This window comes from Nycticebus coucang, chromosome 23, assembly GCF_027406575.1.
Source record: "Nycticebus coucang isolate mNycCou1 chromosome 23, mNycCou1.pri, whole genome shotgun sequence".
Classification (NCBI taxonomy): Eukaryota; Metazoa; Chordata; class Mammalia; order Primates; family Lorisidae; genus Nycticebus; species Nycticebus coucang.
In genome coordinates, this window is record NC_069802.1 from 37140355 (window position 1) to 37160087 (window position 19733).

General features: G+C 42.8%; 1 protein-coding gene across 11 annotated transcripts in view; it reads right to left on the minus strand.

Annotated features, from left to right (window-relative positions):
* The window catches only part of ADD1 (adducin 1), a 71829-nt gene that overhangs the window by 37054 nt on the left and 15042 nt on the right, over positions 1 to 19733 (minus strand). For 10 of the 11 annotated variants that reach the window (XM_053577955.1, XM_053577960.1, XM_053577954.1 and 7 more), the window contains one exon: positions 5994 to 6208. In XM_053577955.1, the coding sequence (XP_053433930.1) occupies positions 5994 to 6188 (195 nt within the window). In that variant the 5' untranslated portion in view covers positions 6189 to 6208. Of the gene's footprint in view, positions 1 to 5993; positions 6209 to 10360; positions 12237 to 19733 lie in introns of those variants that run through there. The other variant, XM_053577950.1, reaches the window with a different exon arrangement.

The following is a 19733-nucleotide window of genomic DNA, read 5'->3' on the forward strand; positions in this document are numbered from 1 at the left end:
ATATGCTAAAAGATTATTCATTAGGATGTGTGTTCTAGCATTACTGATAAAATGAAAAAGCATCCTATATTTCATACAATAGAGGATTAATTAAATACACTAGTAATTCTATGCACATTCAACATGAAAAACCAAAAAAGAAAAACCAAGAGCACACAATTGCTCTTGATATGTTTTTTAATAAAAACTGTTATAAAGCAATATAGCCAGTTTTTTCTAAGAGTGAATACATACCTAAACATAAAAAAAAATACTAAAAGTAAATACATCAAGATACTAATTGTAATTTTCAGCGACTGAAATATTAGTAACTTTCATATTTTAATTTGTGCTTTTCAGTATTTTCTTCTCTCTCCTCCAACCTCCTACACGACTCCCTTTCTCAGCAGATGACTCCACTTGCCATTTCACTGTGAACAGAGAACTGATCAAAAAAAACTTTCCCAAGTTCAGGAGTCTCTCACACTCTCCCTTCTAACATGAGCTAATCAAGTTCCACAAGGCCCTCTCTGCTCTCTGTGGGGCAAAGAGGAACGCAGCCCTGAGCAGGGCTTTCCACCAGGTTCTGTCAGAGTCAGACAGGGCCCTCAACAGAGAGGGGAGGACTCCACTCCGTCACACTGCCTTGTTTTCTATCATTCGGCCTTGTCACACTGTTCTCTAAAGAGTGAGAGATGAAACTCAGAGGCCTGCAGAACTTAACCTTTTAGTCTGAAACACATTTCAAGCACCTGGCCAGTGCTAGGTCCTGAGCTGAGTGCAAGGGACACTGACAGACGACACGCCAGCTAGCATGGAGGGTCTGCTCACACCAGGTTTACGTGGACCTAATGAACCTTAAAGTTCAGGGACCCTCAGTTCAAGAGGCTCCTGGAAAAGCAGGGAATTGTTGAGAATCACAGAGTGCTCCAGATGGAAAAAAGATACCAGCTTAAGATCAGCAAACAATTCTGTGTAAGCATTTTTAACAAATAGCCAAAAAAACAAAAAGGACAGCAATAACTTTCCCAAGTTCCCTCTCCCTCTCCAGAGTCTGCCTTCCCTGCAGTGGAAGCATCCGTGCTCCTACCCCCTGATCAATCCCTCCACCTGTGCACTGGATCCTACCCCCCTCCCACCTACACAGGGACTTGATGCCAACTATCTTCCCTCATTCTGGGCCATCTGATTTTCTCTCTATTGGATATTTCCCTTAGCATGCAAAGATAAACTATCATTTCACTTATCTTACAAGAAAAATAATATTTTTAATCCTACATCTCCCTCCAGCTACTGCCTCACTTGCACAAAAGGGAATCCTCTCTTCATATTCTCTTCTGAACCCACTGAATCTGCCTTTTCCCCCATTTGTCATGATTCAAAATCACCAAAGCTCCACACGCTGTTAAATCCAACAACTAGTCTTCACTTTCTGGGCCTCTCAGTACCACTTGACACAGCCGGCTTCTTCCTCCTTTGGAAAGACTTTCTTCACTTGGCTTCTCTGGACTATCTTCCCCCGTCGGCTGCTCCTTCTCAGGCTTCGCTAGTTCCTGCTCCTCTCTGGAAGTTTAAATGTCTCACTGTCCCAGAGCAGAGTCCTCTTCTCTAACAACACTCCTTTGGCGACTCATCTCCACACATGGATGTGCTCAAGATTCCCAAGCTGAGATCTTTACCTAGATAGATCTCTCAGTAAATTCTAAACAAAGAAATCCACCTTTTATGAAACATCTCCAATTGGAGAATGCTAAAACTGGACATGCTGAGGTTCCCTCCCCCAAACCTGCTCCTCCCTGCTCTCCCACATTTCCTCATAAATGCTAACTTGTTTCCACTTGCTCAGGACCAAAGACTCAAGAGTGTTCTCTAAGGCCCCTCCCCCTCTCCCTCCACTCTACCCAACCTAAAGTGAAAAGAATTAAAATTAACATATTGGACTCGCTATGCTCCAGAGGCTATTCTGCTATTCTTTCTTTCTTTCCTTCTTTTTTTGTACAGAGTCTCACTCTGTCACCCAGTGCCACTCACTTGATCCTCATAACAACACTAAGAGGTAGGAAGTACTATTACCACCCCTATGTTTTGAAACTGAGGCATGGAGAAGTTTGGAAACTTGACCAAAGTCACAGAGCTGTTGAAGCCCAAGCAGCCCGCTTGTAGGCACTAAAAACCATGCCATCTTTCTTTCTCCTAATCTAGCAACAAAATTGATGGCAGAAAACCCTAATGCCAGTGTTTTAAAAATGTTTCTCTGTCTTCTGTAATACTTTATCTGTAGTGTTCAGAACAGTGCTTGGTATCAATGCTTGGTATTAACACAAGGATCTTAACTATTTGATGAGTGAGTAAGATAAAGAAGCTGCACCTTCTTTATCTGTAAAGCAGTGTCATATCACCTATGCTTAGAGAGGAATAAGATAAAGAAGGCTAATAAATGACTTAGCAAGTGTTTGGGACAGAAAATGAGCCTGTTACGTACAAGTGACATCAACAGGGCACAGAAGGAAGTGATTACTTCCATTTAGGGACAACTTCACAGGAAATGTTGAAGGGCTCTGAGGAATCAAAAAGAACATACCCAGGAATGGGGACAGGACGGGGGTTAGTGAGACAGAGGCAGAGGAAGGGCATGGTGAGGGGAAGAGATGCAAATGCAGACGTTACAAACCACAGGGCAAGCAGTGAGCTAGAAGCCCAGTGGTGTTATTAGTAGAGAACTGCTCCAAAGAAATAGTAAGAAAAGGGATTGTAAAGGCAAACAAAACACGTGTTTGCTGCCAATTTTATGTTGTTAAAGTGATGTTCAAAACCAGCCTCTAGTAAGCATAAAATATTTTTGCATGTATGAATGTATGTATCTAAAGAGATAAGGTCTTATTCTGTCACCCAAGCAGGTTACAGTAAGCAGCATGCTCATAGCTCACAAGCCTGAACTCTCAGGCTCAAGCAATCCTCCTGCCTCAGCCTCCCAAGTAGTTGGGACTAGAGGCACACACAACCTCATTCTATTTTTAGTTTTCAAAACAGTATTACTTTTAATTTTTTTCTTTTTTTACACAGACAGCAGGAATAAAAAGTAAAAATAATCTGCCCAGGTTTCAGTGTAACAAAGAGAAATTTTATTTAAGAAGAACAAAGAGAAAGGGTACATGTGAAATTTGCTAAATGTAGAATACAAATGTCTTAACACAATAACTAAGAAAATGCCGTGAAAGCTATGTTAATCTTTGATGAAAATATTTCAAGTTGTATATAAAACCAGCACATTGCACCCCACAATTGCATTAATGTACACAGCTATGATTTAATTTAAAAAAAAAAAAAAGAAGAAGAACAAAGAGAAAGTTTAGAGCACTTCCAAAAAGAGCTGGAAGGGGCCCCTCTCCTGATGAGAGAAGAGGTTAGAGAGACCCAGAATGACCTCCGAGGCAAAACTTCAATGACTAAGGACGGTAATGGAAGTAGTGGCCCTGACATTCAGTAGCTGGGTTATTTACTCTGAGTACCAGGTTCCTCATTTGAAAGGTAAGTAACAGTCCTAACTCCTGTCAAGATTGCCCAGGCAACACCTGCTCCACGATGCTGCTATGGAACCATTCTGGGCCCTCATGTACCAAAAGAACCAACCCACGTGAAGCTGGTATGCACTTCCCTTGCAGTACCAGCAACTGTTTTTTCAAATAAACTTTTTATTTTGGAATAGTTCTAGATGTACAGAAAAGTGGCATATATGAACCCAGAATGCCAGTTTCCTTTCCTGTTAACACCCCATGTTACCATGGTACATCCATCAAAACTAAAAACCAACACTGGTATGTTACTACTACTACCGACATTCCAGACGTTACTTGGATTGTGCCAGTCTTTCCAACAACATCCTTCTCTATCCCAGGATCCCAAGCTGCACTTCGGCTGGTAACCTTCAGGTGCCTACTGCTTACTGTGTTCTAAATGACTGGGGAGCAGAGGCTTCTCTCTCTTGGCATCCTCAGGGCCCAGCACAGCATCTGTCTGGTACACACTTGGTACTGGAAGTTTAATTTCCTAACGCTGTCTCCAGTCATTTTATTTAGTTTCTTGTTGCTTTTCTGTAGGAAAATGGCTCCAGCCAGAAGTCTGGATGTCCACCTGATTTTTTTCTCTCTCTTCTTCCACCCTGTGCATCAGCAAGTCCTATTCATGTGACCGACAAAATGAAAGTCAAGGGAGCACCTCTCCCCACTCGACCCCCACACCTGGCCAAGATGCCAATTTCCTCGTGTTTGGAAGACAGCTCTATATCAAACCAAAGCGATTCTCTTAAAGCTCTATGAAGTCCTTCAGTGTCTGCAAAATGTAGTATGACTCCTGATCTCTGCCTACGCAGCCTTCAGGACCTACTGCCTCCTCTTTCTCCCTCTGTCACCTCCCAGGCTCAACCACACTGGCTGCCTCCTTTTGACTCCTTGGGCTCATCAAGCTCATCTCTATTCTTGGAATTTCGTGTTAGCTGGTCCGTCAACCTGAAATGCTTCTCTTCCTGATTGCTGCATGGCCAGCTCCTTCCTGTCATTCAGAGTTCAGATTAATCTTCCCTCCTAGGAGAGGTCTTTTCTGAGTAGTTACATTCGATCATCCCACTGCTTTATGTACTGCACCTCTACCAGCTGTTTACTTTTATCTCCTTCAACTAGAACGTAATGAGACTTGATCTGGGTTGTTACAGAGGTGTCAAAATTCCCCAAACTAGACACTTAAGATGTGCATACTTTATTTCAGTAAGTTAGATCTCAATAAATAACAACCAAACAACATCTATTACAGTTAGGGCCTTATAGATACTGTTCACTGCTAAATCCACAGTTCCTTGAAGAGCTCATAAGAGCCAGCCAGCATTTCTTTAAAAAAAAATAAATAGCTGGGCAGCGCCTGTGTCTCAAAGGAGTAGGGCACTGGCCCCATATGCTGGAGGTGGAGGGTTCAAACCCAGCCCCAGCCAAAAACTGCAAAAAATAAAAAAATAAATAGCTAAACATCTGCCAAATGACAATCAAAAAAAAAAACATGGCAGGGAAAAAAAAAAAAAGAGTAAAGCTCACCCAAGGGCAGCAGCATCCACGAGAGAACATGCACAGAGGGGCGATTCTACCTAAAGACGCCACTCAGAAGACTCTCAGCTAGACACAACCACAGCTCAAAATGCTGACCGTAACTCAAAGCAGCCATCATCGGTCAGGTCCTGTAAGGCCCACTACATGTCCGGCACTGACGGAAGGGTTTCAGAGCAAACAGTAATTGCTAAAGGGTCTCAGGAACTCAGAAAAGCGGCCTACAAGATGAAATCTGAGAAGCTAAGCTGGTCTGCCCAGCCCACATTCTGTCCCCACACACCTTCCATGATTATCTGCTTAGGGTTTCACCTTGATTGTGAGGATGTTTATCTCCAAAGACACCAGAGGACACAGTAACATTCAGACAAGAAGCATTGTTACATTGTTAGAGTAAAGGGTACTTTTCTGTTGTTTTCTTTGATGATTCTTTTAGATAAAGTTAAAATTTTCTAGGTCTGTTTCCTTGTATCCCATTATAAAAATTATTAGAATTGTAACTGTGGCAGAACACTCTTAGAGAGGCTACTCTTGACTGTTCTCCAGAATTGTTGGCCTTCTGATAATAAAGCTTGGTGGACCTGTCTCTGTGTATTGGCTCCTGATTGGACAGTGACAGGCAGCCAGACCTCTTTATCCACTAAGACCAGTATATAAATACCCTCTGGAGAAGTAATAAGAGTTAAAAGTTAAAATAAATGTCTTCTATCCTTTATGACATTGAGGATTTTCCATGTATTAGGCCTGATGTCTATAACATGACATAAACTTAATTCTGTCAACCACACACATATACACAAAGCATCGATTTTTCTGTGCAAACATAAACTGACCATGCCACTCACACAACAGGAAGTAAGACCTGAAGTATCAAAACAATTGTAGACTACAACATGGGGTCAGGAAAAAGGCATCTATTCTTACAGGGCTCTGCAGAATCATGGACACCCTCTTCTTTTGCTCCATCATATTGAAGTCCTGGCGAAGGTCTGGTGCCATGTTCCTCTCCCGCAAGTATTCCGGATTATTCTCATCCACCCTGTCGAAGTATCTCTCCTTGTGAGGGGCTGTGGTCGGGGGTGGTGAGGTCACCACTGCAGCCCGAGTATCACCATTCATTGTACAATCTTTCTAAGCTCCTACAGAAACAAATAAAAGAAATTATTGTTTTTAAATCAGTGTCAAATAGTGTTTCATAATGAGCACATCTCCTGATAAATACCATCTTCACCAGGAGGACACTCTGACAGACCGACAGGAGGAGCCAGGACCTGTGGCCTCAGAAGCACACGACCAATCAGCCATCTCCTGCCCTTCCACTAACCAACAGCACATTTTGTCCTGGCACTGTTCTTCAGAAGACAACAACAGAACGATCTAATAAAGCAATCAACCCTCTGCCAACTTCAAGAATTATCAGCACTTGATAGTTGAAAGCCATGATATGTTCTACACAGGATCTGCTAACAGCAGCACACTTTGTTTTGGAAGAAATTTGATGTCCGATATTTTTCCCCAAAAGTATCAGTAGTGGTTTTACAAAGGATTCCCCAAACAGATCAACAGAAGAACAACTACTGACATTATTGTACTCATAGAAATGAGAAAGGCAGCTCAGCACACGTAGCTCAGTGGTTACAGTGCCAGCCACATACACGGGGGATGGCAGATTTGAATCCAGCCTGGGCCTGCTAAGCAACAATGACAACTATAACAACAAAAAAATAGCCGGGCATTGCGGAGGGCACCTGTAGTCCCAGGTACTTGGGAGGGTGAGGCAAGAGAATCACTTAAGCCCAACAGTTTGAGGTTGCTGTGAGCTGTGAGGCCACGGCACTCTACCAAGGGCAACATAGTGAGACTCTGTCACAAAAAAAAAAGAGAGAGAGAGAGAAATGCTCTCTAGTAACATTATCTTTTTGGTTCAAAGACCAACAGGAGATACCAGATGTTAGTACGCACCAGCTTATGAATAATAGAAAAAAGATGCCAAGATGGCTCAAATTTAAGTCTGCTAATATGGCAGTTGACTTTACCTTCTTTTTTTTTTAGAGACAGAGTCTCACTTTATTGCCCTCCGTAGAGTACTGTGGCATGACAGATCACAGCAACCTCCAGCTCTTAGGCTAGGTGATTCTCTTGCCTCAGCCTCCCAAATAGCTGGAACTACAAGTGCCCGCCACAACACCTGCTATTTTTTTGTTGCAGTTTGGCTGGGGCAGGGTTTGAACCCACCATCCTCGGTATATGGGGCTGGCGCCCTAGCACTGAGCCCTAGGTGCCACCTGACTTTACCTTCTTTTTAATCTCAATCTTCTTTTGCAAGAAACAATGTTCAAATGCACTAAATTATGTTCATCTTTAACTACTAAATCTCTAGGCAGTACCTTTACTAATCATACGAAGTGTAAGAATGGTCATGTTTACAGTGAAATAATAGAAAAATCATTCACTCATAGTTTTTCTTTTTTGTTTTTAAAGTCATAGCTTTAATCAGGACTAAAATCTCTCTTCTGCTTTCTTTCTCTTGACAGCCCCCCCCCCCCCCCGTTAATTTGTTTTCTCTACCTGCTTTCACATGAGCATATTTCGGCATGTTTTTTCAGACTGATACTACTGATGTCGTAGTGAAACACTATTTAAAGATTAACGTACAGGTTGGGCTGGGAGCTCACATCAGTAATCCCAGCACTTTGGGAGGCCAGGATAATTGCTTGAGGCCAGAAGTTGGAAATCAGCCTGAACAACATAGTGAGACCTCATCTCTACAAAAAAAAAAATGGCAGGCGCTTGTAGTCACCAGCCCCTGAGGAAGGTGAGGCAGGGGGATCACCTGAGGCCAGCAGTCTGAAGATGCTATGAGCTATCATGATGCCACTGCACTCTAACCTGGGCAACAGAGCAAGACTTTGTTACTAAAAAAGATTAACATACCTTTTCTAGTGTTCCAGAGCATACCATTCTGACTAGTACACTGTTTATTGACCCAGCAATAATAAAGGTTGCACTAGAATATTTCTTCTTAAGAAAGGTAAGCCAGTCCCAGGAAGATCCATCCTCATTAACCAAACCTCAAATCAGAAACCAGACAAATCTGCAATTCTCTCTCTCTCTCTTAATGAGCTAATTCTAAAGCTTTTGGACACATTCAATTATTTCTTGGCATCTCCCTTTTGGCACAGACATTTCTGCTAATGAGTAACTACTATTCCTGGTATTCACATAACTTACTTTTGGGTTTTTTGTTGTCATTGTTGTTCTTTTTGGACAGTCTTGCTCTGCTGCCCTGGCTAGAATTCAGTGGTGTCAGCCTAGATTACAGCAACCTCAAACTCTTGGACCCAAGAAATCCTCCTGCCTCAGCCTCCTCAGTAGCTGGGACCACAGGCGCCTGCCACAATGCCTGGCTTTTTTGTTGTAGTTTGGCTGGGGCCAGGTTTGAACCCGCCACCCTCGGTATACGGGCCGGCACACTGCCCACTGAGCCACAGGCACCGCCCGGTCTTGTCAATTTTTAAATGTTCTTAAATACTCCTCAGAAAGCATGACGAATATCAAGCAACAATGAATTATTGCCCAATGGAAGAAAAGTCAGGAGGGTATCAAGTATGCTCTTGTGATAATAAAAATGGTATCCATCACTGGCCTTTGGAGTTGTCAACCGGAAAACAAGAGAGGTGATCTCTGCAGTATCTTCCCCTATTTCTATTCATTCTTGGAGCTTAAATATCTCCACTAGAGATACTTTCCATGTTATGTGCAAGGTACTAGAGATACGAAGATACAGATGACTAGGAGATGATAAATGAAACATTCCTGCTATGACAGAAATCCCACAGTAGTACATTCAGCAGGGGAAAGCCCCAGTGATGAGAGGTAGAAAGAACAGAGGGAGTTATGGGTTGTACCGTGTCCTGCCAGAGTGCATGTTGACGTCCTAACCCCCAGTGCCCCAGAATGTGACCTTATTTGGATAAAGGGCCATACCAGATGTAATTAGCTATGGGGTCACACTGGAGTAAGGGGGCCCCTGGTCCAACATGACTGGTGTCCTCATAAAAGGGGAAATCTGGACACAGAGGTGCAGAGGAAGAACACCACATGGAGAAGGAAGCAGAGGCCAGAGTGAGGCTTCTGTAGGCCACAGACACCAAGGGTTCCCAGCAAACACGAGCGTCTGGAAGAGAAACTGGAATAGACTCTCCCAAAGGGCCTCAGAGGGGCACAGCCTGCTCACACCCCAATTTCAGATTTCTGGCCTCCCAAACTGTGGAACAATACATTCCTGTTTGTGGTACTTCATTATGGTAGCCCTATGAAACTAACAGGTATGTAAGGAAGGCAGTCAGGGAAGTCTCAAAGAAGAGATGCTTTTACAGTTAAATAGGTATTTGCCAGGTATCTTCTGCCTTAAAGAAAGCAATGGCAGACAGTAAATGAACATCCACTAAGTTTTAAAGGAGAGCAGCACAGTACTCCGATTTTATACTAATGCCTGGCACCCAGCAGATGCTCAAGGAGTTTAATGACCTCACTGAACTAGTCTCTCTCTTTCAAACCTTTCAGCCTCCACTCATCCTAAAGCCCCAACTCAAACATTTCCTGCTCTGTGAAGGTTCCCCCAAGCCCCCAAGCCTGGCAATTTGCCTCCTGTATGCCAAGACACTTCATTCTCCCCTCATTTACAGCCTTTTTCCAATAGAACCCAATTATTTGTGTATGTTTGCTCCCTCACCAGCCTGTCCCTGTCCATGAAGCACAGGGATGATTCAATTCTGAGGCATTTCTGTAAATGAACCCTGGGAGAGCATTTCGTACACAGCAGGAATTCAGTTGGGACTCTGTCCTTAAAGGAGGACATGTGCTAGGAGTACCCTAACTTTAGATGAAGAGCTCCCTGAGGTCTGGATCCAAGATGAAATGGGCCTCTGCTGGGCAGAGCAACAAAATTTTAAACACACTTAGGAGACCCAATATTGCTGGCTAAGCCTAGACAAAGGGCTGGGAGGAGCGCAGTACAGTCAGCACATACCCTGGCTGGCACCTTAAATGGAAGAGAACATGGAAGCCGGACCAGAAGTTACTTATAATTCTCAGAAAGCTGCAATTTGGCAAAGGTGCTGCGGCAGCCAATGAAAAGGGGCTCCCTAGTATCCACTGACAGGAGGGAGCAGACACCTAGCATCCTCTCCCAAATAAAACAGCACAGCACAGAAGTCATCATCCCTCACTGTTTCCCAGCCTCACAATGAGGTTCTCCACTTCCCCTCAAAGAGAAACACCCACCTTACCTTGAAGGTCCTTTTTCACAGCCCCAGGCTGCACCCAGGAGGGCCCGCGTGTGCCCTGTTTGGGACCTCAGAGCTCAGTAAAAGCCTTTAATTACTCTGATCGGATCATGTCTATTCCTGTGTCTCCAGATGTTCTCTTGCAGATGAAACTATTCAAAAGACACCTTTAAAATAATCACAGCTAAAATGATCACAGCTTACCATACACCAAGTCCTGATTTAAAACTCATTTTTATGTGTATTAACTCAGATTTCTGTTTTTTCTGTGGGTAAGGCACAGAGCAGCTAGGAAGTCAGCAGTGGGACTGCTGAGTGTAAACTCAGGCTGCTGGGCTCCACCGCCACTCTCCACTCCACTGCACGTTACCTCTCATCACAGCATCTCTGCACAGTGCCAATCAGAGTGGAAAACAAGCATTAAAGAATGAAAACGAATCACAGCAACACCCCAGCCTTGCCTTCCATGCTGACCGCCTCTGAAGTAAGACATGACTGTCTAAGTGTGTCCTCCTGCTTTCTCTTTCCTTCATGACAGGCAGTTAACAGCTTCCCAACCTAAATCTTCCACATTTTAAGTTTTTGCATACAGTTACATAGCTGGTATTGTTCTTCTTTTAACTACAGCATTAGTCAAACCTATGGCATATTATTAGAAATATCTCAATTGCTTGCTTAAGGTTGAATCAGCAGTAAGTGGAGAAGAATTTCAAATTAAGAAAATGATTTGGAAACTGCTGTTCATTAAACTGTCTCCTTGGGCAGTGCCTATGGCTCAGTGAGTAGGGTGCTGGCCCCACATACCAAGGGGGTGGGTTCAAACCCCGCCCCGGCCAAACTGCAACAAAAAATAGCCCGGCGTTGTGGTGAGTACCTACAGTCCCAACTACTCAAGAGACTGAGGCAAGAGAATCGCCTAAGCCCCAGAGCTGGAGGTTGCTATGAGCTGTGATGCCATGGCACTCTACCAAGGGCGACAAAGTGAGATTCTGTCCCTTAAAAAAAAAAAATTGTCTCCTGTTGCCCATGACAGGACTATCCAGTCCAAGGGTCAGCACAAGGCCAGCAGTCAGTGGTTACTCCTGCTCATACAACCACAAAACTCCAACATGTATAAAGTTTCCCACCTATAAAGTAAAAATATCTCCCCAACTAATGATTAAATAAGACAATGCAGCTGAGAATACCCTGGGGAAAAAAATCATAAAATAGGATAGAGGCATAATCATCATCTTCATGACTCCCAAACTATAGACCTAAATTTTTCCAAACGTAGTCAAGGAAATGCAACTAGCAAAGAGTTAAGGCCGGACGCAGTGGCTCACGCCTGTAATCCCAGCACTCTGGGAGGCCGAGGCAGGTGATAGCTTGAGCTCACAGGTTCGAGACCAGCCTGAGCGAGAGCAAGACCCTGTCTCTAAAAATAGCTGGGATTTGTGGCAGGTACCAGCAGTCCCAGCTACTCGGGAGGCTAAGGCAAGAGAATCACTTGAGCCCAAGAGTTTGAGGTTGCTGTGAGCTGTGACATCACAGCACTCTACCAAGGGCGACAAAGTGAGACTCTGTCTCAAAAAAAAAAAGAAAGAAAAAGAAAAAAAGAGGGACCTAAACTTGTACGGTGGAAGAACAGGGTAAAGAGACTAAAGAGAATAACCGGAGAGAATAACGTTTCCACACGCTAGTTCACTCAAACAACACAGCAAGAACCCTCCCTTTGCAACAACAAATGGCTGTTTCAGAACCCAAACCAGAGACCCCTCACAGGGAAAGGACAGTAGGTATCCTGAAGCTCTTCTGTCCCCTTCCATGGATCTGTTAAAAAAATGAATGATAGGGCAGCGCCTGTGGCTCAAAGGAGTAGAGCACCAGCCCAATATACCAGAGGTGGTGGATTCAAACCCGGCCCCGGCCAAAAACTGAAAAAAAAAAAAAAAAAAAAAAAAATTGAAATGAATGATAAAGGAACACAAAATCATTCTGCATTACTGATTTTCATAAAACTGCTTTCAACCAACAAAAAACCCTATTTGAAGTGACATCCAGCACCTTCAGATGGCTGAGAATACAAGTACTAATCAGTATACTCTTAAACAAGTGCTTTCAAGAAAGAATTCCACAGTAAGCATTTCACATTGCATATCAAATCAGTACAATGAACCCCATAAATGCATCAGTGTACAGAGTTATGATTTAATAAAAACAAAGATCTAAACCAAAAAAAAATAAAATAAAATAATTCCACAAAGCAGACCATAATTATGATTTCAGGAGAGGAATCTAGGAGAAGTAATGTCATATATGATTATAATTAACACAGCCCAAGAGGGTCTTGTAATCTTTTAAACTATATTTTTGATGAAGTTATGCAGCCTTTTAAAATTTACTATTTACTGAAACAGAATTTTCCCTGAATTTCATTCCATGAGGGTGGTTTGCTAAGTAATGGTCTGAGGTGCATTTTTATTTATTTTCCTGGGGGTAGGCAGGGAGCTGGACAAGGCTGGCCGGATTGCAGGTAAGGAAGATTAAAATACTGACCATAAAAAACAAACAGGCAGTTTTTATAGAATTTAATGGCCAGCAACTAAATGTCCTAGTTGTGAAGTAATTGGTTCCTGTATAAAGCAAACAATAAAAAGAAGCTTTGAAAATAATAGTCAGTGAGGGCTAATACGCTAAAAACACAACAGCTGAGGTTGCTGAGAATATGCGTGTATTCTGTACACGCAAACGATGAAACATGAGCTACTTTATTAACTTGAAACATTTGAAGACGGTGCCAGGATTTCCTTTTTAGAGCTAGGCAGGAAGCATTTAAAATCACAAAAACAAGTCAAAGAAAGACTCCGCCAAAGGTAGGCTTACTGAAAAGTTAATTATGCCGGCTGATGGAAGTTTAAAAGTCTTTTTTTTTTTTTTTTTTGTAGAGACAGAGTCTCACCTTACCGCCTTCAGTAGAGTGCCATGATGTACACAGGACTCACAGCAACCTTTAGCTCTTGGGCTTCCGCGATTCTCCTGCCTCAGCCTCCCATGCAGCTGGGATTACAGGCGCTCGCCACAACGCCCGGCTATTTTTTGGTTGCAGTTCAGCCAGGGCTGGGTTTGAACCCGCCACCCTCGGTATATGGGGCTGGCGCCCTACTCACTGAGCCACAGGCACCACCCGGAAGTTTAAAAGTCTTTATGCTACCAAGCATACCAAAAATTCTAGATGGTCTGGTTTTCATAAAAACAAGGAGACACTGTCAAATAAAAACACGACAGCAGTGTACATATGGTATCTTTTGGGGGAGGGGAAGGAGAGGATTAAGAAAAATATTCTTATTTACTTACATTTACATAAAGAAATGCAGAAATATATAAGAAATTTAAAATGCAGATGATCTAATACACAGCCACATAAGAGAAAAACTCAATTCACAGTGGGGAGGAGAGTAAGTGGGGGGGGAGGGGAGGGAATGGGCACAGTTTTAAGGTACATAGCACACTTCTTGGGGGAAGGACACAATTATTAGAAAGACTACCTAACAAATGCAAACACTGTAACCTAATTCTTTGTACCCTTTAACCCGTAACAGAAGAGAAGAGAAGAAAAGGGTAAAGAAAAGAAAAATATAAAATGGTGGTTTAGAGACTGAAGGGAGGCTCACATCTGTAATCCCAACACTCTGGGAGGATGAGGTGGGTGGACTGTTCCAGCTCAGGCTTTTGAGACCAGACTGAGCAACTAGCTGGGTGTTGTGGTGGGAGCCGGTAGCCCCAGCTACTTGGGAGGCTCAGGCAGCAGGATTTCTTGAGCCCAAGAGTTTGAGGTTACTGTGAGCCATGACGCCATAGCACTCTACCCAGGGCACAAACTGAGATTCTGTCATTCATAAATAAGTAAGTAAAAAGGTAGTTTACTTCTAGGAAGTTAAGAGGAAGCTAAGTAGACAAAGGAAAAAGAAGACCAGGAGATATACTTTTCAAAGTTTGACTTTTTAAAAGTAAATTTCTTTTTTTTTTTTTTTTTTTGAGACAGAGTCTCACTATGTTGCCCTTGGTAGAGTGCTGTGGCGTCACAGTTCACAGCAACCTCCAACTCTTGGGCTTAAGTGATTCTCTCGCATCAGCCTCCCAAGTAACTGAGACTACAGGTGCCTGCCACAACGCCCAGCTATTTTTTGTTGCAGTTGTCACTGCTGTTTAGCTGGCCTGAACTGGATTTGAACCCACCAGCCCCGGTGTATGTAGCTGGTGCCATAACCACTGTGCTACGGGCACCAAGCCTAAAAAGTAAATTTCTAAGAAAATAAAATTTAAAAAACACCATTAAGAACATAATAAAACAAGATTAGGTGGTTGTAAGATGTTAGTTTCATTTCTTGGTTTTCTATTCGATTCCAAGTGTCTATGTCTCTATTTTTGGGCCAGTACCATGCTATCTTGACCACTATGGCTTTGTAGTACAGACTAAAATCTGGTATGCTGATGCCCCCAGCTTTATTTTTATTACTAAGAACTGCCTTAGCTATACAGAGTTTTTTCTGGTTCCATACAAAACACAGAATCATTTTTTCCAAATCTTGAAAGTACGATGTTGGTGTTTTGATAGGAATGGCATTCAATAGGTAGATTGCTTTGGGAAGTACAGACATTTTAACAATGTTGATTCTGCCCATCCATGAGCATGGTGTGTTCCTCCATTTGTTAAAATCCTCTGCTATTTCCTTTCTGAGGATTTCATAATTTTCTTTATAGAGGTCCTTCACCTCCTTCGTTAGGTATATTCCTAGGTATTTCATTTTCTTTGAAACTATGGAGAAGGGAGTTGTGTCCTTAATTAGTTTCTCATCTTGGCTGTTACTGGCATATACAAAGGCTACTGACTTGTGGACATTGATTTTATATCCTGAAACATTACTGTATTTTTTTTTTTTTTTTTTGTAGAGACAGAGTCTCACTTTATCGCCCTCGGTAGAGTGCCATGGCATCACACAGCTCACAGCAACCTCCAACTCCTGGGCTGAAGCGATTCTCTTGCCTCAGCCTCCCGAGTACCTGGGACTACAGGCGTCCGCCACAACACCCGGCTATTTTTTTGGTTGCAGTTCAGCCGGGGCCGGGCTTGAACCCACCACCCTCGGTATATGGGGCCGGCACCCTACCAACTGAGCCACAGGCGCCGCCCCACATTACTGTATTTTTTGATGACTTCTAGGAGTCTTGTGGTTGAGTCTTTGGGATTCTTTAAGTATAAGATCATGTCATCAGCAAACAGGGAGAGTTTGACCTCCTCTGCTCCCATTTGGATTCCCTTTATTTCCCTGTCTTGCCTAATTGTATTGGCTAGAACTTCCAGCACTACGTTGAATAGTAAAGGTGACAGAGGACAACCTTGTCTGGTCCCAGTTTTAAGAGGAAAAGCTTTCAGTTTTACTCCATTCAGAAAAATATTAGCTGTGGGTTTGTCATAGATATCTTCAATCAGTTTTAGAAATGTGCCACCTATGCCTATACTCTTCAGTGCTCTAATTAGAAAAGGATGCTGGATTTTATCAAATGCTTTTTCTGCATCTATTGAGAGTATCATATGATCTTTATTTTTGCCTCTGTTAATATGGTGGATAACGTTTATGGACTTGAGTATGTTAAACCAGCCTTGCATCCCTGGGATGAAACCTACTTGATCATGATGTGTGACTTTTTTGATGATAAGCTGTAATCTATTGGCTAGGATTTTGTTGAGAATTTTTGCATCTATATTCATGAGATTGGTCTGAAATTCTCCTTTTTGGTTGGGTCTTTTCCTGGTTTTGGTATCAGGGTGATGTTTGCTTCATAGAATGTGTTGGGGAAGATTCCTTCTTCCTCAATTTTTTGGAATAATTTCTGCAGTACAGAATAAGCTCTTCCTTGAAGGTTTGATAGAATTCTGTTGTGAAGCGATCTGGACCAGGGCATTTTTTGGTTGGAGATTTTTTTATTGTTTAACATACCTGGGGGAAAGACTCCCTATTCAATAAATGGTGTTGGGAGAACTGGATGTCTACATGTAAAAGACTGAAACTGGACCCGCATCTTTCCCCACTCACAAAAATTGATTCAAGATGGATAAAGGTCTTACATTTAAGGCATGAAACAATAAAAATCCTCAAAGAAAGCATAGGAAAAACACTGGAAGATATTGGGCTGGGGAAAGACTTCATGAAGAAGACTGTCAGGGCAATTGCAACAACAACAAAAATAAACAAATGGGACTTCATTAAACTGAAAAGCTTCTGTACAGCCAAGGAGACAATAACCAAAGCAAAGAGACAACCTACACAATGGGAAAAGATATTTGCATATTTTGAATCAGATAAAAGTTTGATAACTAGGATCTATAGAGAACTCAAATTAATCCACATGAAAAAAGCCAACAATCCCATATATCAATGGGCAAGAGACATGAATAGAACCTTCTCCAAAGAAGACAGATGAATGGCTAACAAACATATGAAAAAATGTTCATCATTCCTACATATTAGAGAAATGCAAATCAAAACCATCCTGATTTACCATCTAACCCCAGTGAGAATGGCCCACATCACAAAATCTCAAAACTGCAGATGCTGGTATGGATGTGGAGAGAAGGGAACACTTTAACATTGCTGGTGGGACTGCAAACTAGTACAACCTTTCTGGAAGGAAGTATGGAGAAACCTCAAAGCAGTCAAGCTAGACCTCCCATTTGATCCTACAATCTCATTACTGGGCATCTACCCAGAAGGAAAAAAAGCCTTTTATCATAAAGACACTTGTACTAGACTGTTTACTGCAGCTCAATTTATAATCGCCAAAATGTGGAAACAGCCTAAATGCCCACCAACCCAGGAATGGATTAACAAGCTGTGGTATATGTATACCATGGAATACTATTCAGCTATTTAAAAAAATGGAGACTTTACATCCTTCGTATTAACCTGGATGGAAGTGGAAGACATTATTCTTAGTAAAGCATCACAAGAATGGAGAAGCATGAATCCTATGTACTCAATTTTGATACGAGGACAATTAATGACAATTAAGGTCATGGGGGGGGAGGAAAAGCAGAGAGAGGGAAGGAGGGAGAAGGGTGGGGCCTTGGTGTGTGCCACACCTTCTGGGGTCAAGACATGATTGCAAGAGGGACTTTACCTAACAAATGTAATCAGCGTAACCTGGCTTATTGTGCCCTCAATGAATCCCCAACAATAAAAAAAAAAAAAAAAAAGACCATAATAAAACAATAAGCATCTCTGGCTCGGTGCCTATAGCTCAGCGGAGGGCGCCAACCACATACACTGGAGCTGGCAGGTTCAAACCCAGCCTGGGACTGCCAAACAACAATGACAACTACAACCAAAAAATACCCAGGCATTATGGTGGGCGCCTATAGTCCTAGCTACTTGGGAGGCTGAGGCAAGAGAATCGCTTAAGCCCAGGAGTTTGAGGTTGCTGTGAGCTGTGACACCACAGCACTGTACCGATGGTGTCAATCAAACATTGACACAAACACATCTGTGAGAAACCAATATACCATGGTTATAACCTTACTGGGTTGCCAATGGAAGTGCACAATGGCAAGTTCACAAACTTAAATTATCAGACCTTATATGTCCCTTCAAAAAGCATGGATTGGAAACTTAACGCCCAATGCAACAGCACCAAATTGCTTCTTGCTAACATGACTTTCATTATCAATGACAAATAACTGAGAAGTTCGGATCCCTGTCAAAACTACAACTGATTTAGAAAACGGGGTCTAATGAGAGGTGATCAGGCCCTGAGCAATATGCCCTCTTGAATGGATTACTGCCATTACAGGGGAGTGTGCACCTTACAGTAGATTTGAGTTCAGCTCTCCCTGTCTCTCTCTCTCCTCCTCTCCCCCTCTCTCCTCCCCTTCTCACCTTCCCACCATGGGATGACTGAACTAGGAGGCCATCAACAGATGCCAGTGCCTTGATCTTGAACTTGTCGCAGCTTCCAGAACCATGAGCCAAACTTCTGTTCACTATAAATTATGCAGTCTCACCTTTTTGTTACAACAAAGGGCCTGCTCATTGTCTGTGGTGAACATAACTTGCTCTGTAAACCAGTATCTTGCTCTTGCTCTACAAACCTATCTTTCTCTTCCTCAATAAACTTCGTGTCACACGTGAAATACGTTAACAAACAAATGAACAAATCATGCAGTCTCACGCACAAGCCACCGCACCAGGCCTCAGTAATGGCAATATTGAGAGACAGAAGAATCAAAAATGCCATTTGGAAAACATTTAGCAGAGTGTTTGGCTGACAGTAGACGCTAAGGATGGCTAAAATTACAGGACAAACCTAGGTCTCAGGTATCCCGGCTTCCAAGCCTATGGACTTTCCACAGCACCAAACTGCTCTTGCTAACATGACTTTTATTGTCAGTGGCAAATAACTGACAATTTCTCATCCCTGTCAAAACTACAATTGGTTTCAAAAATATATGAGGACTGTCCAGAAAGTATCCAAGCACACGTGTCCCTATTTTTCATATTACATGGCTGAATACCGTCCAGACCACTCTCATAATTTGTTTCTGTCACCACCACTTCCCCACATTAATATACAAATAATTTCTTAAAAAGTTCTAAATGATATTTGAAAGGAAAAATCATAAAAATCTTAAAAGCCACAAAGGGGGGAGGGGAAATGGCCAAAAAGAAGCTGAGTGTTTTTTGGAGGCCCAGCAGGAGGCTGAGGCAGGAGGATTACTTGAGCCTAGGAGTTCAAAGCTGCAGTGAGCTATGATCATGTCACTGCACTCCAGTCTGAACAGCAAAGCAAGACCCCATTTCTTTGAAGAAAAAAACGGCCAAAGGCCAGGTGCAGCGGCTCACACCTATAATCCTAGCACCCTGGGAGGCTGAGGCGAGTGGATTGCCTGAGCTTATGGGTTCAAGACCAGACTGAGCAAGAGCAAGACCCCATCCCTAAAAATAGCCAGATATTGTGGCAGACACCTGTAGTCCCAGCCACTTGGGAGGCTGAGGCAAGAGAATCACTTGAGCCCAAGAGTTTGAGGTTGCTGTGAGTTATGACACCACAGCACTCTACCCAGGTGACAAAGTGAGACTCTGTCTCAAAAACAAAATAAAATAATAGCTAGGTGCTGTGTTGGGCACCTGTAGTCCCAGTTAATTGGGAGGCTGAGGAAAGAGGATTACTTAAGCACAAGAGTTTGAGGTTGCTGTGAGCTGTGATGCCATGGCACTCTACCAAGGGCAAGAAGTGAGATTCTGTCTCAAAAAAAAAAAAAGAAAGAAAGAAAGAAAGTGGGGCAGCGCCTATGGCTCAAAGGAGTAAGGTGCCAGCCCCATATACTGGAGGTGGTGGG